Below are 25,348 nucleotides of genomic sequence, written 5' to 3'. Positions count from 1 at the left end.
AAAATTAATTAGCATGCAAGATGCAAATGTAACACAAGAAATTACTTTCTTTCAGAGCCAATAACTGACCTTTTGCTTACCCCAATGTGTCTTTCAACAAAAGGCCATATTCAAAACCAGATTTAACAAATAGTCAAACAAAATAGCTTGTGTGCTTCACTGGCAGAGTCTTCCAGAGTCACAAAAAGAACCTTTAAGCCTGCACATTAGCTCAACCTGGCAAACATGTTTCATGATGTAAGGTATCACATTTAACACTCCCAAAGACCTTTTTTTTTTGCATGTGAAATGTTGTGGAATATAGGAAGATCTACACTCAAAGGCTGTTTCTCTTGACATTTAGAAGGTGGGAAGAAAATGGAAGCAACAAGAGGAGTGCTGAATCTTTATGACTGTCATGTCTCCAAATCCAGTAAAATTCAGCTCATCAGGAAGCTGCAACTTTTGCTTTTTTCCAAGACCAGTCCAATTCACTCCACTTCAGAGTGACAGAATATGTGGATGGACACAATTTCTGGGTTTTGCTGCCACTAAAACAAACAAAAAAAGGACCGCTGTGAGACATTGATCTAATAATCCCTTATTTATGGCTCTTCTCATTTCAGAGAATCTTGGTGCTGGTAGGTGAGGACCTATCTTGCCATCCTCTGTACAGCTGGAGGGCTCTACTCAGCAGGTAGAGTCTTCCAAGGTTTGGGCTGTCAGACATGGAATTCCTCATGGAAGACTTCAAGCTGTGCACCAGAGGAGAAGAGTCAAGCAACAACAATATCTAAATTTAAGTTCAACACCCTTTTTCTTTCTTTTCGCTAAAGCTGCCTTACAAGGCACAACTGTTTCTCCTGGCCTGCATGCAATGGAGATGGAAGAAGACTGGCAAGAGAGGAGACGACGAGGTGGATAAAGAAGACTCTTAACTGCAAGTCTAAGAACAGAGCAGCAATACCACGAGTGCTGGCTCAGTCTGAATAATAACTTGCCAGCATTTCCCGTCTGGGATAATTAGCTGATTTCTCCTAAAATTATTTCCTTTTACTGCTAAGGATGTTGAGAAGATACTCTCTTTTTCCTAAGAAGCACCTAATCTGTGAGAGACATGAAAATCCACAGAAGTCTCAGTGTCCTGGAAGCACACTGGTTAATCAGTTAAGCACTTAAGGAGCACTTGCCAGAACAACGTGTTTGATTTGAAGACACACAAATCCAGCTTTATTCCAAGCCTTTAGTAAACTGGGTTGGTGAGCCCCTGTAGTTTCTCTCCCTACCAACCAGTGCCAGACAACGGCTGTAAATTTTAACATGGAGCACGGATGGAAAGAACATCCTCAAGCAGGGAATTAGTATCTGTTCTCCCTCAGATAGCAATAGACACAGCTTTAAGTTTGTTGCTCCTTTCAGATTGTGTATTCTTACTAGAAGGATATGAAAAATAATATCTCTTTCAAATACCAGAATATAGTTTGTCCATAAATCATACAAGAATGCACTAGGCATCCAGGCAGACTATGTGAATAATCCAAAAAATACATTGTATACACATGTTAGAAGACAGAACAGAATTCCTCACATGCTTCAGAAATAGAACAGCTTAGTCAGGACATAACTCATCAAGACCTTTCTTGCAAAGGTGAGTCAGGGAAAATCTCACCAAAATTAGTGGTCTCCAAGAATTTTCAGTATTTTTAGTCTCCTGTGCCTCCCCATAACAGATTGATAGAAAATATTAATGTAATACTAAATATTAATGTAAGAAGGTGAAACAAAAATAATAGTTCTAATGTTATTCTGTGACCTGACTGATGGAGGAATGAAAATGCAGGAGTCACCATACTTTGAGTACTATGGAATTTATGTATATCTTTATAATTTCAGGTCTACTTTATAAATGATTTTTCTCTATATAACTTCTTCAAACTGCCAACTTAATTTGAATGCAATACTTGTTTGCTTCCTCTCTTCTCTACCTGTGAGTTAAAGACCCAGTAAATGAAACAGCAAAGCACTGAGCAATTTGGAGCCTGATCTACGCTGGCTCAGACCTTGGACCACATGACCCCTCGGAGTCCCTTCAAACCTGAATTATTCTTTCATTCTGATGTTATGATGCTATATCAATCAAAAATTCCAAAAGATAGTTGCCTCGGATTCATAATAGACAGTTGTTAACAATTCATGAGCCTCTATTCACAGAAAACCTAGCATGTGTAAATCGCAAGAGTGAGTTTGCCCAACAGGCAAGTATCAAAACAAAGAAACGCCTAATATGGACTTTGATAATCAGATGAGACTGATTACCAGAGGAGAGCAGAATTCATAAGAAAGGATTTTAAAAAATTATTTATTTTAGGAGTCTTTCACAGCTTCTCTTTGAGAGCAGAAGAGAAACAGAAATGACTGCTGCAGCAAGAAGAAGTGCCAGATTTTGAGGAAATTACATGAAGGGAAAGAGGAGTGAGTCTGGATTCCCTCAGAGTCTTGGCCTGGGCCCAAAGAAATGCTACAGAGCAGCAAGCACACCAAAAGCTTGGCAGTACGTATAGAGTTCTAGTGCTGTGCATGTATCTCACAGTACTTGGGGAGTGACTCCACTAGAAATCTATACAAAGTGTGTGCTGGTACAAGGTATGATTTACTAAAGACTTCAGTTTTTCTGTTGTAATGGCAACATTTCTCTATTCTACACTTTTCTCTTTACAAATGAAAAACTCCACTGTGATCATTTTGGTCCAGATCTTTGGAAAGGGATCAATGGTAGTTATTTCAGGTACTTTCATTATTTTCTTTCATCTGTTCCTGACTGCTTAAAATGAGCAGATTTTCATACAAAATGTGCATGGCAGAAGTCTGTAAGAGGACTTCCGAGTGTTTTCTAATTTTGCAGCAGCTGTTGAAGTGGGCATGTCAGAGTTTTTATTCTGAGCATGCTGAAAATGAGACATTTTGTAATCTTGCCAGTAACTTCGACCTTACGGAGGGGATCAAGGGGAAGAACTTCTGTTCTGCTGACACAAACTCACAGCAGATTTCCACATAGCTTCACAAAAACAGTGGGTAAACAGGAGAACAGTAATGAGTTCCTAAAAAGGCCGCTAGATGAAGGAAAAAGTGACTACAACAGTCATAATATATGATAATTTCATTATAGCCTAACAAAACATAAGTGAAAGGACACATCAAATATAGTGCTTTCTAAACTCAACTTGTATTTGAATTGGACTCCCACAAGTTTAAAACTATCTCCAGGATACCTCAAATAGAACAGAAATAGCTCAAACATAAAGTTGGCTTTAAGACATTCTTCAGAGGTCATTCCCATAGTGTCAAAAAAAAATTCAGGGAGACTGCCAAGTAATAATGGCCCTTGGAAAAACAGCATTACATGTGCCTTTTCAGTAGGGATACCGCTTCTGTGTTGTGAAGATACTTCCTTGAAAGTGTTTACTCTCTTGTGACTATTTCTACAAAGCAACAATAGGGAAACGTTTCTCCTTGAAGAAAATCAAATGATCTAAGAATTTTAAAGACGACATTTTTATTTTGCAATTCCTCTCTTTAAAAGAATACATACACCCCCCAAGGACCATGATATTTTTGATCTGAGAATTTACTATTTCTATAATAAGCCGAAAGAGATAAGTATCATTTAAGCCAGTCTTTGCTAAAATACAGTCAGTCACAGACATCTAAGTTTTGTTACTGGGTTCATAGCAGGTATGAAGCCATACCTTCATACCCTGTTTTCCGCTGCGCTGAAAGTAGATTCCTTTTGTTATTCATGCACATGGGAGTTTAGGACCAAACCATGGTCTCACTGAAGTTAATGGCAAAACTCTCACTGACTTCAATTAGAACAGAATTTGGCTCACAGTCTCATTACTGAGCAGAACAATTAAAAGAAGCTTTTACAAGCTGTATTGCTGTGTAAAAGGGCATGAACCACGTAGCAGATTTCATTGAACCCATAGCCAACAGTCATTGCTATAGCAACTGAGGTTCTAACAAAGGTAGTCACTGTCTTTGTAATCATCAGGTGTCTCTATAGCAACTAGAGTTTCCAGAGTACAAGAGGAAAATATTTGAAAACTGTCAGTTGGAAGAAAAGAGGTCTGTGAATAAGAAGGTTGGAACTAAAAGCAACACAAGGGTAAAACATGGCTCGGAATGAAGAGAAATGATTGTCCAGAACCTTCGCAGACAATGGCAAAGGAACCGAAAGCGCAGGCCGAGGGCCGGACTGGAGATGAGAGGAAGCGGTTCAGACTTTCCCTTGGGTATGGGAAGCACTCCAGGCAGATATTCCCAGATCTAAACTAGTTATGTCTTAGATATAATTCTCTTAAAGAAAGACTGGTTACTACAGGAAAGAATCAGGGGTAAACCTTGTCTCCAGTAGGAGTTTAAGTGCACTGGGATTTTCAAAAGCACCTGCCTGCACTTCTTGTGCCTACGTTTCTTTACAAATGTAGCCTATTTCTCTACAGTATGAAAGAATGGAACCTGTATTCTTGAAGTACTGCTGCTGATAGCATGGTGCAATTACATAGAAACAACGGTTAACTGTTCTTAATGTTTCTTATTTACAAGTTTTTAAACAGTGTTCAAGTGAAAAAAGGAACAGCTGCTGTTTGGATACAGATAGAGATGAAAACAGCATTGGTCATCTTAGGCCTATTTTAGTAAAATACGTTTTTAGACTCTCAGGCAGGAAGATAGCAGGGTTATTTTCACATTAAAAAGCCAGCATCTGTAAATATAAGCCCCCACCAAAAAATACTTTCATGATACTGTCAGAACTCATAAAATAACAATTTTGGCCAAATCTGATTCCTACTGACCTTGGGAAGATATTCATTAGGGTGAGATGTTTAATTTAATTAGGAGTTATCCAAAATGTTCATGTTCACAGACTAAAAATAATTCAGTTGTACCAGCATGCTTCCTCTGAAAATGAAGACACAAAAATAACTATGTTCCGAATGGAGTCCAATCCAGTACAGTAATGCACTACAATGTGTTTCTCACATAAACCAAAGCCCTCTTTAACCTGAAGAATTGACAGAAGATCCAGTACTGCTAAAGTCCAATTTTCTTTTCACGTGTAAAGACAGCCCTCTAGTGGAATATACTTTCAGATGCGACTCGTGAAAAAGAACAGTCCTTGTCATGTAACAGCCAGTTAAATCAGGTATTTTTCCCACTTTCCTTAGTACTACACAATACAATGTAAGATAATTTGTATTTGAAACAGAAGCCACCAAATGACATAGTTTTGAACAATCTAACTGAGAAAAACAAAAAGCACTGTAGCAATATACTTTGTCAGGCAGATTTTGTTGGTTTTTTGTTTGCTTGGGGTTTTTTTTAAGATTTAAATGTCAGCCACAGTCAGGATGTTTGCTGCTGCGTGGCAGTGTGTAGTTGCCGTATATCCAACACAACTGAATCAGTGATGTGATATCACTGTTCATATGGAAGGGTGGGGTATTATTAATGTCAGCAGCCCAGGAGAGCAGATTGATCTTCAGAGAGAGCTTCCTCAAGCACAAGAACCTTCCAACACACAGAAAGTTTCTCAGAATTTCATAAGAATTAGTCTTAGTTCTGAACCTATTGGCTAAAACTGTCTAAAACAGAGATCAACTGTACTTTGATAACTCAGAGAAGCAAACTGTTCTTTCTTTCAGAGCTTTAATTTCTCCAGAAGATCTGGCATTTCTGTCTTCTCAGAAGGAAAAATGCACATGAACATTTCAGCTGTCTCCTAATTGAAACTGGTCTGTAAAGGCTGGTCCCAGCATGATGATTCCCATGTGTTGAGCTGGTTGTTACATCCCAGGGTGCATTGAATTCCTTGGTGCTCAAAATGGAGCAAAGATTTTTCTGTGTTGACACAATGCCTGGAGACAGTGATGTATGAGCAGAAATATCACAGCTCTCTTGGGAGATTAAAAGTCCAATTCCACGCAACTCAATGTATATTTATGAAAATTAGTATTGTATTTTGATTAGGCAGTAAAACAGGCTCCAAACCAAAGAGAGGAAAAAAAAATTAGACTTTGCCTTCTGGACAGAAAAGTGTAGCCCAGTAAGCAAAATTATTTTTAAAGCTATTTTTTAACTAAGAGTAATAGCTGTGACATACTAGATATATAGATTGGGTAGACTTATTTCTGTCACTAGAAACTCTGTGACTCATGTAGATAGAATGCCACAAATACCAAATAAGCCATAATAAAACCAGAATCTGATCTCAGAAATAAAGAGAGGAGACAATCAATAGCAACCAGCAAATAGCCTGATTTCATGGGAAGACTCTTCTAAGCAGTAGAACAGATTTCAAAACACCTTGAGGCCTGGCAATTATAAACTGACAGCCCACCACCATGGGCTTAGTGGCCTTAAGTGGCGTTGCCCACTGTGTTTCCTAGGCAGCTGTGTACTGGAGGAGGTAGCAAGGCAGATCTTCCTGGCTGGAATGGATTAGAGAAGGATAACTCTTGTGATCCCACTAATCCTGTTCCAGCCTGTCTGGGGATTTTAGGCAAGCGAGCTGTGACAGAACATTTGTTATCTGGGCACTGGCAATGTGATTGATTTCTCAGTTTCAGAGTTGGTTTTGCTTGTTTGGGTTTTTTTTATTTACACACAGATGCACTTGTTTTCAATGTTTGTTTTTATTTTTGGCTGTACTTTTCCTATGCTTGCATAATTGCCAGTGTTGCTAAAAGCATTGTCTCTTTGCTTGGAATTCCCACTAGCTATAATTACTGTAATTAATTACAATTTTTAAATTGTGCTTCTTTATTGACTTTATGTTTTCCAAGATGGGAATCTCTCTACTGAGTTACAGGACTACTCTCGCTTTCTATTCCAACTTGGTAGTTTCTGTGAGAGCTGACTTTTACATCTGCCAAGCTAAGGGAGGAATGGATTAATGTTCTGTGAAATTCATAGAGTTGATAAGGTGAACACAGAAAATAAGCAAGACTACTACCTCTTTGTTTGTAAAAATTACATGCCAAGGGAGATGAAGCAAATATTTGTAGTAAGAGCACGGTATTATGAGAATTACTTGACATTCTACCTTGCAACAGAAACTTTAACTTATTTTGGCTCTTTCTTTGGCCAGTTAAGTAATATTCAAAGCATCTTTCCTGTGAAAACTTTCTTCATTTACCTGATAGCCTGTTCTGAAAACAAAATCTAGCTTTATTTTATCCAGATCCCTTCCTTCTTGATTTTTTGTGTTATCAATATTGCAAATATGATGCAGCTGCTGCAGAACATTGTTCTATCTGACCTGCAAAGCAACCAAAACTTGGAAAGAAGTTATTTCAGTTAGGAGAGGAAATTGATGAGGGGGCTGAATACCACTGAAAATGCGGGTACATGTAAGAACATGGAAAGGTCTGAGCACAGAATCAAACAGGTTATTTGGTCTTATTGCCAAAAATTTTTCAAATGAGCTCTTCAAATAACTGGTAAGGTTTTCTGAGGTCTCACTGTGCTTCTGTGTATTTTTCACAGAAAGCTCTGCTTTTTCGGTAGAGCTGCTTCCCACCTACCCAGACTCATTTTTTTTTCAGAACTGTACCTAGCAAAACATTCGTGAAGAAAAAACAAACAAGCAAACAAAAACAACCACCAACCAACCAAAACAAAAAAACCCCAAAACCCACACCTGGAGAGGCAATTTGCTTTAATTTAGCTAATTTAGCTCAAGCGGTATCTGGTTCTGTATACCTTTATTCTAATAAAATAATCCTAAAATTAGAAAGCATTGTAGTATCTGTAAGGAACCAACCTAAATCAATGGTATTCTACAGGTGTAGGTAAATTGCAGGGGTTTGCCAAACCCAAATATCCTGTGTTTTGTAGAAAAAAACGCATACAACCTCTTGTTTTGTAGTAATTCTTCATGGTGAATGATGACATTAAATTAGAACGATTAGAATGAAAAATGGTCATTTTTTGCAAATGTGTTGTCAAATAGGAAACAACCATGTTGTGAGACATGTGACATTTCTCAGTTATAAAAACAGACAGACTTCTCTGTATTAAAAAAAAAAAAAGGCAAAAACAAATCTAAAGAAAGATTATGTGCCCTTAGCACATATCACCTGATGAAAAGTAATAGTATATTTGAGTCTGTACTGCTCAGTCACTAGAGAAGTCTGCAGCACCAGCTTTCTACTTCCTAGCACTGCTCCAGACTTTCTTCCAAGATCCACCTATGGGTAGGCTTATACTGCTTCAACATGACCATTTTACATACCCGATTCTTGAGAAGCTTCATGAATGTTAGTAGTGGCAATAAGTTAACTCATGAGCCTATTTTATCTCCTTTCCCAAAAATGTAAGATTAACTCAGTATGTGAGAAGAGGAGACTGAGGGGAGACCTCATCACGGCTACAGCTTCCTCACGAGGAGGAAGGGCAGGGGCTGATCTCTTCTCTCTGGCGACCAACGACAGAACCCAAGGGAATGGCAGGAAGATGTGCCAGGGGGGGCTTAGGTTGGACATGAGGCAAAGGTTCTTCACCCAGAGGGTGCTGGAGCACTGGAACAGGCTCCCAGGGAGGTGTCACAGCCTCAAGCCTGACAGTGTTCCAGAAGAGACTGGACAACACTCTCAGACACATGGTGTGAACTGTGGGGTTGTCGTGCGCAGGGACAGGAGCTGGATTCAATGATCCTTGTGGGTCCCTTCCAACTCAGGACATTCTATGACTCTACGTGGAAATGAGGGCCAGTGATGCAAACCTGTATTAATTGTTTTAAAATAGCACAGTACAAATACCTGTTCTGGTTGGAGTGGAACAGAGGTTTCCTAAAATCATTAGGACAAAGTCCCTGGGAGAAAAAACCAAAACAAAACACAAAAAACCCCACAAAACACAAACAAAAAACACCAACACAACAAACACAAAAATCCCACTATGATAAGTCTTTCATCAAGATAGAACAAAACCACGTAAATTACAAATTTCATTTAGAAAGAAAAAAACCTTCATTCATAATTTGGAGAAATACCTTTGCCTAGGATTCAGAAATCTTATGCAATGGTTGGAATTCACAGAGAATGCTCTGTGCACCAAATGAAATGGAAGATGAAAAACATTGACCAAAAAAAGCCATTTAATGAAGTTTAGAATGTTTAAAAAAAAAAACCCACCACACACAAAGCCACACCCACACATGCAATTAATAAAAAGGGGGGGAGATTTTACCATTTTTTTGGGAGATGACGGTTTTAAATAATCAAAATTTATCTTTAAACAAGAAAAGAAAACTACTGTTTGGCATAATGGTCACAGAAGCTAAAAGTTCTGTTAGTGCCAGTTGCAGACAAGGATACAATTACAGGATTAGACAAGCACACATGGCTCTGTGAAGGACTAATAGGAAGTTTGAGAACGTGAAGAACAACAACAGTTTTGGATGTCATTTCTGGATTCCTCATAAGCTGCAACTATGATGGGTGCTATGTCTGGAAAGCTGATTTAGAATTGTCTTGCATCTCTGAGAGGAAAGCAATACCTGAAAGCACAGTCCTGTAGCATGATGAATGCTATTTAGAACCCGATTTCCCCCAAATTATATAAGGAGCCATGCTGAATCTTTGGCAGAATTTAAGCCCCAAATCCAACACCTGCAAGCCTAAAACTGTCGTCCAGCTAATAGAAAACTCTGATTAGAACATTTCCCTAGTGTCTAGTGTTGTGCTTCTATGCATGAAGGAAAGCATTAAAAAAATCATTTGTCAAACTCAGTCTATGTAGCAACGTCATTTCTCCCAACCTTTTTGTGGCTATCACAGATATTCCGATAGTTTAAAGAAAAGAAAGGTTTTGTCTCAGGATCCAAAACTATGGCTACATAACCTCAAAGTCTGACTTGAAATATTTAGCTATTTTCTATAGAGCTGTGGGTTTTTTCTACTAAAACAATTCATTTCTATGCAACCCAGAATGTGGAAGCAGTTAAAGTGATAAAATACTTAATTTGTCCTTCAACCATTACAGCAATAAGGTCTCGAAGTATAAGCATCTTTTTATTATGCCAACATTAAGGAAACATACCCCTTTATCAGTAAAGATGAAAGCTTGGTATGTGTCTAGATTAACTTAAGTCCAAAACCTCTTCAGTAAGTGAGGTTTGAATCAGTGACTTAACTGACTTAAGTTAAGCACATGCTGAGAAGTTCATAGAATTGGGACACTTGGTCTGTTCATATAGTCTTTTTTGAAGCCCTTATGTTGTTAAAATTCAAACATTAGAGACTTAGAACCTACAAAAAAGTAAACCTTGGAATAAGCCTGTCATGTTTAGTTCAGTAGATATAAAACAACAAATAAAACCAGTTAAACAAACATAAAATCCGTAACGTTTACCTAATAAGGGCAAGTTTTTGTGATGCCTGAAGCAAGACTGCTAGTGTCCAAATTCTCATTCCTGAGGACAATGATGTTTTTTGAGTAAATCTTTTCCTGACACAGATGTCTTTTCTTACATAAAAGAAGTCTGCAAATGCCTTCAGCACTTCTCTAAAAAAAACAAACCACCATTCTCTCTGGTGACCTTATAGTTCTTTCTAAACAGTTCCACACACAGAAATATGACTGATCAACCTCTACACAAATTATTCTCACAGTGTGTTCATTTTTTAGAAAATTCCTCCTAAACAAAGTCCAATCTGTGGTTATCTAACAACCATATAAGTTAGATTTCCCCCTGAATTATACTTTTCAATATAAGCAAATAAATTTAAAACAAACAAACAAACACACACACCAGACCAAAAACATCAGACAATAAACAAACCACACTTAGAAGCTCTATGTCAAATGCGTTACTGGGGAATGAAAGCCAGGGAAACTGTACTACTTTTTTCCCACTAATATATTGCCTAGCAATTTGTACTGTATATGTGATAGTCACCATATTCTTCTTAATATTTTTTCTGAAGATGTTCAATACCTTCTAAAATACTTCATATTAAAAGAGGGAGTGGCAAAAGACTGGGAAATAAAGATTTCAAGTTGTTTATGCAATCTAAATTCTGTGCCCTTTGCTCCTAAGCATATTTTATTCATATGATCAAATACTGTGGTTTGTTTGGGGTTTTTTATTGTTGTTGGTTTGGGTTTTGCTGTTGTTGTTATTTGTTTTGGTTTTTAATGTAAATCATGTGACCGGTATGCAGATAGGTAGGACACAGAGAACAAAACTCCGAAATTCCTATCATTTCCACCTCCTGTTATGAGTCAATAAATTAAAATATGTTTATTATCCAAATCTGGTACTAAATCTAAAATTATTTGTTTCCATTTAAGCTCTGGCATGCTGCAAATTGCTATAGCGGGCGATTGTTTCACAAACATGCATCAGATTATCTTGTGACATAGGGCAGAATTATAACCCTATTTTGCAAAAGAGGAAATGCAGCTTTGGGGAATTAACACTTACACCTATCAAATATTTCATACTGCAACTGCTCTAGCAGCAAGACTGAGGAATTCTTTATCATCTGGTGAAAAATAGGGTTCAGATAAATTCAAATAGAAAAAGGAATTGAACTTAGTCTCCCAGATCTGAGGGGAATAGTCTAATCACTGAGATTCTTGGTATAAAATGACATCCTTTTACTGTTTCATGCTTCTTTTCCATTTAATTTTATTATAAGCACCTGCAAATTATCTATTTGACAAGAGCAGCAAAGAACTCTGGTTTTCATCATAAATAAAATTTTGGTTTTCATTGTGATAGATACTGAATGTGGTTATCTTAAAATTATTTTTGTTTTGCTTCTGATACTTATGCATTGGAGATAGATGATCAGTCTTACAACGTTAGGGTGACTGTCATTTCTAAACTGTGAATACGATATCCGAATCACACAGAATCACAGAATGTTTGGGGTTGGAAGGAACCTCTTGGCAATCATCTAGTCCAACCCACCTGCTAAAGCAGGGTCACCAGAGCAAATGGGACAGCAACATGTCCAGGTCAGTTTTGAATGTCTCCAGAGGAGACTTCACAACCTCCCTGGGCAGCCTGTTCCAGGGCTCTGGCACCTCAAAGTAAAGAAGTTTTTCCTCATATTCAGATGGAACCTCCTGTGCTTCAGTCTGTGCCTGTTGCCCCTCATCTTATCATTGGGCACCACTGAAAGGAGTCTGATCCCATCCTCTTGACATCCACCCTTGAGATATTTATAAACATTTATGAGATCTCCTCTCAGCCTTCTCTTCTCCAGGCTGAACAGATCCAGCTCTCTCAGTCTCTCCTCATATGAATGATGCTTCAGAAATCAAGTCTTCATTTTTATTTTTGTCCTTTATAAAAGTTATAAGCCTTGGCTATGTGACTAACATTTTTAAAAGAGTTGCATCAGTCATAGAATGAAATTGTTACACCTAATTCCCTTACATGTTATTTTGTCATTCAAACTACAGTAATGAATAATTCTCAAAATATACTAGTTAACATCAAAGTTTTATCCTTACTTGAAATTGAGTTGCATGGTTCAGTAATTTGGGAATTATCAGCTGTTTTTTGCGAACTTTTCATCTCACAGAGACTCCATTGATAATCAGTTCAGAAATACAGTTTTGAGTTAAATAATCCAGGCTATATTTGCAAATTATCAGATAAAAATCACAAAAAGAAAATGAGTGAAACACAGAAGAGAGAAGATAGTGAAACAGTGGAGAAAATAGAGTAAAACCAGTGATAGAGATTGGAAAAAAAAATCTGTTAGGCAAAGAAAAAACATTAATTATAAAAGAAGTAGAAGGAAGCTGCTTTTGATACAAAGTGAAAGAAAAAAAATGAAAACTTGTAAAACGTGATAAGATTAGTTTACACAGAGGACAGAACTGATTGTTTGCCAAGCAAAAATTATTTTAAAACATTGTAGTTTAAAGCAACAGTACCTCCTCCAGAACACTCGTACTAAGATGAGCTACAGCCCTGAAATTACTGAGTATGGATACCTAAGTATCTGTTTCTATTTTAGTGACCTTTGATAAATACCTGACTTGGAATGGATACTGTACAGATTAGTTTGGCCCAAAATGTTGTTGGTTTGTTGGTTTGGTTTTCTTTTTAAAGTAGGAAAGAGGAAAGATTTTTAAGCTTCCAAAATGTAGCAAAGGTTGCTATGCCATTCTTTTAACATCAGCTTTTCCATCTTAAACTATCAAGACAAAATAGTATTTTTAGGATAGAGATTATGCTGTAAACTACAGGAACAAGCATTATGAACACAGACTAAGTTTTACAAGAAATTTTAGAATTTGACAGACTCTGAGACTTGGAAGCAACTTCTGCATCTGCAGCTGGAGCAAGCGCAGTCCAGCGATGCAACCACGACACTAAAAATGAGACAGGGCGGCTTTAAGAGAGAAGCAGGAAGCTGTAACCAGAATCCAGCTGAATTCTGAGCTGGGGCACTTTACCCTGAGGCTGCAAATGAAACAGATGTGCTTTCTGTGAATTTCTGTAGTATCTGGACTTTTTTGTACCAAAGGTGATAAAACTTTACTTCCTGTGATTTTTTTATTTTATTTTGCACATATTTTCCATCAAGTGAATGAAATGGAGAAGTTGAAGAAATACGTGTCAGTGAAAGATGAAGATCAGTTTTATCATCAGGGAGCTGTGGAGCTGCTAGTCTTTAACTTTCTGCTCATTCTTACAATATTAACAATTTGGTTGTTTAAAAACCATCGATTCCGCTTTCTGCATGAAACTGGAGGAGCTATGCTTTATGGTGAGTATAAACTCAAGTGCCAGCTTAACTTGGGACTAGTTGCATATTTATGATCAGGCACTCGAGATCAAGTGCTGACAAAGCTCGGAAAGTGTGCCGAGTGAAATGTCATCGGCTCCATGACTGTACAGTTGAATAATAATAACGTAACAGCATCTCCCATGAAGTAGCGGGAGGCCGACTTGGTAAGGGAGTGACACTCGTGATCTGGTTATCCTCACAATGTGCACGTTATGTTCCTCTATGGGCAAACAGCCACTACATGATACTTCAGAAGCTAGGGAGTTTATTGTTTTCAAAATAATTAAATGCCCACATTGAGAGAGATTATTTAATTTGCTTATTTTCCGTGCTTGGTTTGTGTAGCATTCAAAGGTATTAGACTAAGGAGCTTTATGGATACAGCCATGTTGTCTAATAAAGTTTAAATGATCTTGAGATCTTTTTGTTTTTTCTCTGTGCCTTTGAAAAACAAACTATGAAGAGTGTCTCTTTCAAGTCTTCTCTAAATGCTGTCATTGTACTGTAATTTCAGTTTACCTGTCTAGTTCTAATCTTCTTTTATGAAGTTTTGCAATATTGTGTGTCACTTTCATGTAGAACTTTCTGCATTGTCCACTGATATAAGTACTCACTAGTTTAATGGCATACACTTACATGTATAATGATTTATCTTGTCATTCTCTCTTACTGTTGTTTCGCTTTGAGAAAAGTGTGTGACTGCCATTTTTGTTACCATAAAATACACATAGGCGGGTAACTGTCAAAATGGAAGATATAAATCAACAGCTCAGTCATTACGTATCGAAATACCAGCCTGGTTTGACTCAGGCTCATTCTATGTGCATCATATACTCTAGCAGTGTAATACCCAAAATTGGTTTTGTTAAGATTGCATATTTTGAAGAATATTCATTTATCATGGCACACCACATCAAAAAAACTTTATGGACGTTCAGCTGCAAGCCTGCAATAGAAAAGGCAACTGACCCCTGCACTTTGAGGTAAAAACTTCATTTGCTCTTTCTATATCAAGCATTTTTTAAGATTATCTCAGTTCTATAGGAGGACTACAGCTGAAGATCAGTCTTCCTTGTATCCCTTTCAAACTATTTCGTTAGATAACTGTAAGAAATTTCAAGAACACGGGCTATTTCATCCTCTTGGCTGTCTTCACAAGTGACTTGTTACTTTGAAGGAAAGCAAGTAAACAAGAGGCTCGTATTAAGCCAGTCACTGAGCCCCTGACACCTGGGTGGGGCAGCCTGTGGGATCTCTTGATTCTCCTCTGCCTTGTGTTTATTTTAAAGCTGTGAAAAAATATATTTGACAGTATGCCCTTTTTCTAATCTGTTTCACATAGAAAACATACTTCAACTGAATCAGCTGAGAATGAAATACGTGTCACATGACAGTTAAATGCAATGGTTTGCATTGTCAGACATCACCTAGATCATTGTTTAACAGTTTTATGGGGTACAAGCTACACAGCAGCACTGAGAATACATTTGGTTGTTGCATTTCTATTAACATCTGTCAAAAGGAAAACCATGAAACACTGTGAAATATATTCATTACAATCAACTTGTAAATTACAATGATGTTTTTCAAATTACATGGGTGACTCTTCTATAGCAGCTTCCTGTACACTATTGTACTGTTTCCCATGTGAGGCTGACAACATTTGTTGAAGATTAGACAAAAGCCTATCAAAATAGAAATGAATTATGTGGGAATACAACGTCACAAACAAATCAGTATTTAATGAGAGTTGTATCTACCTTTTGGTTGTATTTCATTGCCTGCCCAGAACATAATCTGGACATCCTGAGGAGAACCAGCTCATGATATTCTTTTGCTCAGTTAAGAGATTAGTGCTCCAGCAGGACAGAGCTTTTGAATTATTAAAACATTCATGAACAAAGGAAACATTTCTAATGACTGTAAATAAACTATCTATGTAGACTTGCATTATTTATGACAAGGTTCAAAAAGGGAAAAAAGCTTATTCATAGGCTCCAAAAAGCTGCTGATGTCCTTTTTGTCCTTAGAAATTTTGGATATGAGTTCAGGTATCTTTAGCATTGTGGAATAGCAATACTGAAAAAGTGGAGCGTCAGAGGTCATGAGAGAGGTGTCAGATCAACAGGCAGCTACTTCAGGAGAGGATCTTCACAACACCAAGCACTGACAGTGACATAAATCTTGCCCTTGCTTATTTTTTTGCCTTCATCATGAGAACAATTCTGTTTTATACCTGCTTGGTACAAACCTAAAGTCTCTGTGCTACAGTTTGTTTTACTCCAGCCCATTGAACTATTTGCTAGATAGGAGAATAGCAGCACAAGAAACCAATAATTTTGACAGAACAATATGGCCACTTATTTGCAGACTGTCCCACAGGAGGATAGATGGGTCTGTATTCCTTATCAAGTGTGCCATCATGGGAATAGCAGTGGAAAGGATGAAGAAAGTGAAATATGAGGAAGACCAGAGGAAAAGAAAGACCCACAGAAACACAAAAACAGGAAGGCATTTTACAGTTTCTGCAAAGTGCTGAACAGCCACAAATCGAACACTAGGAACAGCCTGACAGAAACTTCTATTTAAAGTATAGAACAAATAAAAGGGTTGTGGGTTTTTTTGGTTTTTGTTTTGTTTTTTGCAAGAGCTTTGTAGAAAAATGCATTTTTAGGCTGAATAGTTCCAGCTTAAATAAAAGCCGATAATGGAGAACTGTCCATTTATAAACCTAAAAAACAGACTTTTAAGTCTATGTTTCAAAACTAAATACAGCTGTATTTAAATTAAAAACCTTCCTGCACTTGCAAATTAAAAGCCAAAGCATTTATCATAACCCAGAATTAATTCACAAGGATTAATTCAACAGGAATTCAACATTATTTCACAAAAAAAATTATGTATACATATACATATGTGTGTATATACACATCTCAAGGCATTCAGCTTGAAACTATTTATATAGTCAAATTGTTTTGACACTAAAATGAAAAATCACTCACAAACAATGAAGGAGAATGCAGACTTACCTGTTTATTCATTCATCCCTTCATTTTCTAGTATCTTAGAGAAGAAGTTTCTCTGCACGCTGTAGCTGGTTTGACAAACAGACCCCACACAGTAAACTCAGCTTCCTGATTTCTGTATATCAAAGAGGGAGGTGGACATGAAAGAGTAACTTTGTGCCACCCCAAAAGGGAAGAGCATCCTTTATATACATTCTCAGCACAGTTTTCTGTACAACAGCATAGCCTACACAAGCAGTAACAAAACCTGAATGTTGCTTCTCTCAGTGGCCTCTCTCTTGGCACCAGACCCCAGAAGACGGCCTCTTAGCACTAGACCAAATAAAAGACTTAGGTGCCTATTAGCCAGCTCCTGCAGGGCCTGGTATCTTTAGCTGACTCCATCATTAAATGGTAGGTGCCCATTCCCCATCTAATACATAAGCCATAGTCCCCCTCATTAGTGGGGGAATAGCCCAGAGCTAGCACAATGAAAAACTAAGTGTGAGTATCCAAATTTCTCATCCTCAGGGCTGCATACAGGTGCCACCAGTTACCTCTGATTAAGAGTCTAAAGCACTCCTGCAGGTAGGCAGCCAGAATTAAACTTTAACAATTTAAAAAAAAAAACAAACCACTAACAGACCAAAAAAAAAAAAAACCCAGAAAAACAAAAAAAACCCACCCCAAACAAACAAAACAAAACCTACTACAGACAACCCACCAATGCATTCCATGCCTTTTATCTGCCAGGTTAGTTAGCAACTTTGGTTAAAATTGTTCTCAGCTGGCATGGTTGTCACCCCTAGGGAATGTGTGGTGCCCATCAGGGTGGAGAGGAGGCTGACTGAAGATGTACCTGTCTTCAAAGTTGTGCTCTGTGGGACTAGTCGATGAGACTAGAAGGAAAACCTAGAAAGGCTGAATGGCAGAACACAGTCATTGTAGCACTCACAAGAAATGGCTTCGTGGTGTTGTGGTTAGAGATGCTTCCTGATTTTTTAGGGGACTGAGGTCCACTGCTCTGGTTTTTTTGCATCCCTCCAATTGCTCAGCTCTCAGCAGGTGTGAATGGGAAAGCTGATGCACAGGAGCCCTTCCCCAGCCTCTTCTGAGGATTCTGCACGGCATGTTCAGAAGTGAGGCACACATCAGAGTTCTTGATTCAGCTTTAGTGGAGGCGTCTGATGATTAGGCAACATGATTCTTGCACCTTCTAAATCCCTTGTGCCTCTCTTGCAGAATAACTGTAGCTTCCTTTCGAATGTGTGTTCTGTGTACCCCTAATTCTCAAAGGCAGCAATGGATGTAACAAGTCCCAGAAAGAGGAATCTCCAGGCCTCAATAAAATAATTAAGTGTACTTCTTTGTCTTCATGATTGCAGCATTTGTAGTCAAGAGAGATTGTGAGGATTCAGAGGAAAGCATGAGAAAATCATGCTCAAGGCAGAAACTGACATTTTGCAGAGCGTAGATGAAGAGAGGGGTAGCATTCTTGAGTCAAAGAAATTTGGAAGAAATTCTAAAATATTTGGAAAAATCAAGTAATGGCTAAAACTGCATTCCTGAGTGTCATTATTAAGGAAGGCATATTAACAGCTGGCTAGATAAAATCCTACAGGATGTCTACTCTACTTTGTGCTAGTACACTCTGTTTAGCCTTCCATAAAAGTTTGCATTTACAATTACAGACATCCTTAACTGATGTAATACTATTTGAAATGTTTTTATTCAAGCTAACCAGTATCCTAGTATACTAGCTACTTGCGATGTCAGGTAACGGATGCAAGCATCATTCCTGACTCATCTTCAGAGAGTTTTAACTGCCAGATTACAAGACTTACATGGTAAAGCCTGCTTTTCTGTGCATGCCACTATGAAATCAGAACAGAAAGTACTGGTTAGCATGAACAGAAAAGTCTATGGACTCCATTATGTAAAAACATATTTTCTGTGCAAAGAACACAGAACTTCATGAGAAAATTTTCATGTTTACTTATTCTACCGTTAAACACTGATTGCAAGGAAATAACTAATTATTAGTCTTCTCTTAGTAGATACATCCAATCAATATTTCCCCAATGTTTTTTATTTGGTTTGGGTTTTTTTGTTTTGTTTTTTCCTTACATGAACTATAAAGAATGTTTCTAAATACGCATTACAAAAACATGATTTTAGTTTGGAAGGGGGAGTAATGGAAAAGAGAGTGCATTATACCCCTATTTAAAAATGAATTATTTCTATTGGAATATAATCTGGGCTTCTATCATGAAACAAATGCTATATAATGATTTAAGGCAGAAAGTGCATTCCATAAGTGATACACCTACTAAAATATTAATTACATTCTTCCTAGATTTTTAATTCACTGGTGGGTTTATACAGGGTCTTTGGCACATTTATTATTACTGAAGGAAGAATATTATACAATCCCATCACTTACATTGACTCTTACAATATAGTGTAGTGAGAGCAATTGTCTTTGTCTGAATCTTCCATAGAGCATCTGAGAATATTCTGAATCAACCCATCATTATGGATCCTGTCCACATTTTATTCAAATTTAATACATTATAGAATTTCCTTCAGAGCTACGAGGACTGCAAAGACCTGTTGATGTCCTGAGAATATCGATTGTTAGAATCTTCTCTAATGTAATTTCTCCAATGCTTTTGGATATGCTTTTGGATACTCTCCTAATTTCCTTGTTCTTCCATTATCATTTCATTATTCGTGTGGCTCTGTGCATTATCAGGATCTGGACTCCATTAGAGAATAAGATCTAAAGCTGGTAGAAGAAAACCCAAAAGGCTAACTTGAACTGCAGTTGTAAATCTCAGTCAGTGTTGATCTTTATTTCTCTACAGCTACCATGATCATATTTTTAAAATACGCCTTTTCTGCAAATGGACTTATTTATACTCAGAGCTGACTTGGAGGACTAGGATCTACAATCTTTGCATTTGTTTCCATTCCAGAAAATTCCTACAGAGAAAGCTAGAGACTACAGCTGAAGATGTAATACATGGGACTTAAAGTATATAGGACATAAAAGAAGGATGGAAATTAAATTTGAAACCAAATCCAAGTCTTTGAGGGTGGAAATAACCTCAGTAATGTTGTCTAGCTAAATACTGGTCACCTCTCCTGAGGTAATCATGCAAGCTCCCACTAGAGTGGACAGAAAGAAGCGTACAGAGGACAATTGCAGAAGTACATTTTCCTCTCTGTTAGCAGTAAAGGGAGCTAAAATGTCTGTCTTACAGAAGAGTTCTAAATTGTAGATAATCAGATCAATTAATCCTAGTCTTAATCTTCCTTTCCTTCTTTCTGTTTATATTTTCCCATGTTTATACAGTCTCAAAAATACATAGTCTTCTACAGAAAGCAGAATGCACCTGAGGGTACTATGTCAGAGTTTTGCGCCCACAAATGAAGTGTGTAAAATCACCAAAAGTACAGCTGATTATTCTGTGCTCAGTACAGCACATTAGTTATGGAGGCATCTCCCTTCTCTGCGTATCTATTGAAAATACAGTGATTGAGCAACTCAGCTAATAACTATATCAGAATGATTCCAGCAACTGGATCACAAAAATAGGAGTACAACTGAGAATGTGTCAAACTGACAGCTGTATCCTAATGAACTGACCCTTTTGGAAGAATATTTTATGGTTGTCCATGAAGTGTTGAGTGAGGTGTAGCTCTGTGGAGGTGGAAACACTGAGAAGGTGGTGTCATAGTTTTAAGAGAGTTCATTTTTCTCCAAATTAATAATTGTGTACCATCAGATACTTTAAAGTACCTGAATCTCTTTGGTTTTGTGTTTTATTTTTCTTTTTTTTTACTCTCCAGGCCTTGTAATGGGATTAATTATACGATACGCAACAAAAGCATCAGATGTTGAAAGTGGAACTGTTTATGAATGTGAAAAGCTGAAATCTGGGCCATCCACTCTGCTTATTAATATAACTGATCAGGTCTATGAATATCAATACAAAAGAGAGATCAGCCACCACAATATCAATGGTCACCAGGGCAATGCAATGCTTCAAAAGGTAAAACCTTATTTTTGTTCTAAACTATGTAAGAATTTCTTTTATTTACACCATTGAGAGAGGAAAACAAGTTTCAAGCTAAAATGTGACACAGAGAGGCTACTCTGAATTTAGTGTGAGAAGGGTGAGGAAAGAGAACAGGAAAGGAAATAGGATGCGGTAAAAACCTGAGCACCATTTCGCGTACAGCTGGCTGTATGCTGGCAGAATAGTTGCCTGAACTCTTTAGGTGACAGACCGACCTCCTGCAGACACCGTGTTCACTTGCAGGCACAGCTATTGCCCTAGATTCATTGACACCAGAACTTTATAAATCCCACTGATATCTCTATATGTCCTCTGTTCTGGCAGCAAAATGCAAGGGAGTTTTACCTCCTGTATACAACACAGGTAACTACAAACTATGAACATTTTACTAAATACAAACCCATAAGTATATAAACCTCCATAGATAAGTGTGGGGTGCTAAAATGCATGACAACATTCTCAAACATCCACTCACTCCTGCAGTGGTCCTCTGCAGGGGTTTCACTGGCTGCCCCCAAGCTTGGGGAGACAGCATTGTGGGAATTCAGGCTGGATGCACAAAGAGAATTACGGCAGAAAGTTTACAGAGTCTTTTACAATGCCATGGCCTTTTTTCCTTTCCAGTATATAACAATTAAAATGTTCTACTTTGTTAGTATATTCTCTCCCCACCCTTGCAATATTTACTTCCTGTAGCATTCACTTTCTTAAAGAATTACAGCAATTTAAGGAACTCATGAGTGCAGAGGGACTTTTTAAAAGCTGGATTTTATGCTCAAAGACATCACATATTCACATGAAGCTTCTAAGCCCTAAGCAGTGGTTTTTTTACAACATTGCAATATATTATTTTCATTTTTTCCAAGTTTATCTAGCACAGTAATAACATGTTCCTGTGTATGATAGTGGTTATCATTATAAAAACTTTAAAGTTATGCTTAGAATGTACACTGGGGAACTCAGCAGAATTAGGGTTTAACCATCTGCTCAAATTCCTTGCTGATGCAGCACCAGACTCTGCCATTCTCAGAAAGACCCAGAGTGTCAAGGGCTGTTCCAGCTGTGGTGGGTGGAGACAGGAAAACACTGGGGCAGTCAGACTAGGCAGATTTTGCTGAATCTTTATCTTCTTTCCTGCTGGTTGGTTGTAAAGTTTGTTTTAGTCAAAGGTTGTGTTTAGTTTGCAAGGTATATTTACTAATCCATTACATTCAAACATCTTCATCAAACCCGTTACATTGAAGCTGACTTGTGTTACAAGCAAGGAGGAGCACCAACTCCCATGGAAGTTTTGTTTGCCTTTATGGGGGGGCATTGCCCAGTCTTCTTTCCATAGTCTCACTTCGCTGGAAAATTCTTAAAAGTGGCAACGGTGAATCGTGGGTTTCTCTATATTACTGAAGAGGCCTCAGCCTGCCTGGATTTTCACTCCTTTTTCCTTTAAAATTATCTGCCAAATGCCTTCTTAGAAAGAAAATAATTTAAAAAGGAAAGAGAGAGGAATTCAGCAGTATTTAGAGAGAATAACAACGCCTGGCAGCCTTCCTGACTGACAGAAGCACTAATGTAAAAACCAGAAAATATGATCACACCATGCACTATTTTTTGTACACTTGTAATTCCCTTTTCACCTAAGAGTTTACTAAGTGTGTTTATCAGAAAGAAGAGACTGTGCCATGACTTACAAACATGTATTCATTAGAACATGGGTTTGGATAATAAAATTCGCAGCCAGGATTTCTGATGCATATGGAAAAAATACTTCAACATATTTGCTGTATTAATTCCAAAATTAACATTGGGGGCTGTTAGTTTATAAGTGAAGAAAACCCTTTTCCTACCGTGTTTTCAATGATGTTACCAGCATAGCTAAAATTGCTGGCACATTATTTGCCAGCTCATTTTTTTCAACTTTATATTTCAGAGTAAGCAAAATGGAAAACAGGCTGAGCTCTCACTTCCTGTTTATCAAATCAAGCTATCTGTTAGTAAGAAGAGAGAAGTAAGTTTGTAGGCAGATCTTACTCTTTTGAAGCTAAATAGTTCATCTAGATTACTATAGCCTCAAAATAGCACTTCATCTGGACAAAGGACCTGCAAGCCTTTGCATTAATTATAGTCTGTCTCTTTTAAAAGCATTGGCCTGCGATCCGAGGCCTGGTTCCAGACCAATGACAGAATAGTAAGCAGTACGCAGGCGAATTAAAATATTTTTTTCTCCAGCAATACTGTACTTTTAAACAGGACTCTATTTTATTGAAAGCTACTTGTAATGAATTGCAGTGACTAAACATTGTCCTTGGTCCTTCTCTGTGCCTGAAGTTGAAGGTAATTACGAACAGTGTACCAACAACAGCTGGAGTAAGAACTTTTTGCCTTGCCTAACATCATCCTCATTCTAGCATGACTTTAAAAATTTTAATGGGTATTGTGTAAACTGTTTCTGGCTGTTGTGGAAACAAAAATGTATTACATTACACAGGCATTTGAGTGTAACAAACTGCATAACAGAGGATGAAGTCGTGCCGGCTGCTGTGGCAGCCAGTGGCCTGGAACAGGAACCGCAAAGAGACTAACCCAGCAGCGCACCTTCGGTTCTGAAGGCAAATAGAACCTTAGCTGTGTCTTTGCAGAAAATCCAGTTAGTCTTTGCAGGATGGCTGAACCTAGTCCTTACATAATTGAGGATATAAGAAAATCTAGTCCTTAGCTTACCGAAGATATAAGGAAACCCCTTTGCCTATAAAACAGGTACAAAATATGTAGGCAATAGGACAGCATCAGTGCCTCTTAGATTTCATAACTCAGGGATATGTTGCATCTTCAGGAACACAGAGATTGATAACTGTCACCAGAAGTAAATTACAGTTTCATTGCCATGACAATATGACTTAAAATGTCAGCACATATAGAAATGGAAAAGACAGCAAGGAACTGAGGATGTTACTAGTAAATTAGTTGAGCTGCTAATAATTAAGGCCGTCACAACACCCTCAAATCAAAATCTGGAAGAAAAGGCTTTATGCCATTTGTGAATTTCATGTCTGTGTAGGCAATCCTTTTGTCAAAAAGGACAATTTAGCTTTGCTAAACTTACATTTTGTTAGGAAGTAGAAATAGCTAGTTACTGCAGAGAGTCTAAAGCTTATTTTGTTGCAGTCAGGCAAAAACTGATTGACTGGATTGGACTGATTATATTTTACAAGATGTGTTACAATGGAAATTGTGCTAGAGAAGCAGTCAGCAGATTTACTGAGAAACTTTAGGACAAGAAATCTGTGCTGGCAGGTTAGCAGAACTGATCATACAGTTATAGTTTAATAAGTTATATTGCATCTGAGCTACGTTACCTAGCCCTGTGCATGTTCCTTGCCTGCTGAAAATGTGAGATTAAATAATTTTTTGATCACTTTTAGGTTAACTCAAGTGAAGTAATGAAGGCAGTCAAAGTATGCACAGTTTTCATGTGCAGTAGTTCAAGAAAGCACATATTAGCTGACAGCCAGTGGTTCATTAAGCAACATTAGCAAGCTCTGTCTGTGTCTAAATAGGTATGCTTCAAAGAAAACATTACACTGGTTTTGGTAGGGTAGGCCTTTTCTTTTCTCGTCATTCTGTACGTGGGGAGTTGAGGCACAACACTGGCCGTGTGTCTTCCCTGAAACTGAACGGGAATTCTAGGTCTGAACCAGGAATTAAGCCATGGGAATAAACTGGATGTCTGTTAGTGCAGATGCTACCACAGGTAACACTGCTTCTATGTCTTCCCTCTAAAGTAGTGCATGACTGATATCCTTCTTTAAGAAAAACTTTTCAAGTAGTATTCTACATATATGAGGAGTAAGGAACTGCACATTGATACCTGTAAGAAAACAACTCAGAGTAACATTCTGGCCTGCAGACATTGAAGCTGATCCTGAGATTAATCCTGATAAGAAGTTACAATTAAAACCCATCAAATTAAATGCTACTTTATGTGTCCTTACCCTCTCTTTTGTCCTTTCTGGCAGATGACATTTGATCCTTCCATCTTCTTCAATATTTTGCTGCCACCCATTATATTTCATGCTGGATATAGTTTAAAGAAGGTATGTGTCTCTTTCTTACGTTACAAAAGTGACTGAATATGATTACTACTTTGTCAATCCAATAGGCGAGTGACAGTAAAAAGAGTCAGTTAACAATTAGATTGCATGGGAGGAATTTAACAGGAATGGAAGAAAATGAAAGATGCATGTATCTCATTCTGCTCCCTTTCTGTGTCTGTACAAAGATTTGATTGTGAGGTTTATAACACTCGGTCATTCCTGTTTTCAGAGGAGACCATCTTATATCAATCTTATATTTCATCTTATACTTCAGATATGGGTTGTAACAAATGGTGCTTCTAAGATGCAGTGTTTCAGCTAGGTCTGAATGTTCTTCTATTTACTGTATTACAAAGGAATTTTTTTCAAAC

The 25,348-nt window shown here is 37.7% G+C and overlaps 1 protein-coding gene across 1 annotated transcript in view; it reads left to right on the top strand.

The window, feature by feature from the left end:
• Positions 1–13,484: 13,484 nt before the first annotated feature.
• Positions 13,485–25,348, top strand: part of SLC9A9 (solute carrier family 9 member A9) — a 197,091-nt gene continuing 185,227 nt past the window's right edge. Inside the window, exons 1-3 of the mRNA XM_065640255.1 lie at positions 13,485–13,778; positions 20,660–20,862; positions 24,900–24,977. Coding sequence (XP_065496327.1) covers positions 13,604–13,778; positions 20,660–20,862; positions 24,900–24,977 — 456 coding nt within the window. The 5' untranslated portion in view covers positions 13,485–13,603. The remainder of the gene's footprint in view (positions 13,779–20,659; positions 20,863–24,899; positions 24,978–25,348) is intronic.

The sequence above is a fragment of the Caloenas nicobarica genome, chromosome 8, assembly GCF_036013445.1.
Source record: "Caloenas nicobarica isolate bCalNic1 chromosome 8, bCalNic1.hap1, whole genome shotgun sequence".
Taxonomy (NCBI): domain Eukaryota; kingdom Metazoa; phylum Chordata; class Aves; order Columbiformes; family Columbidae; genus Caloenas; species Caloenas nicobarica.
This window is presented reverse-complemented; position numbering and strand designations above follow the sequence as displayed.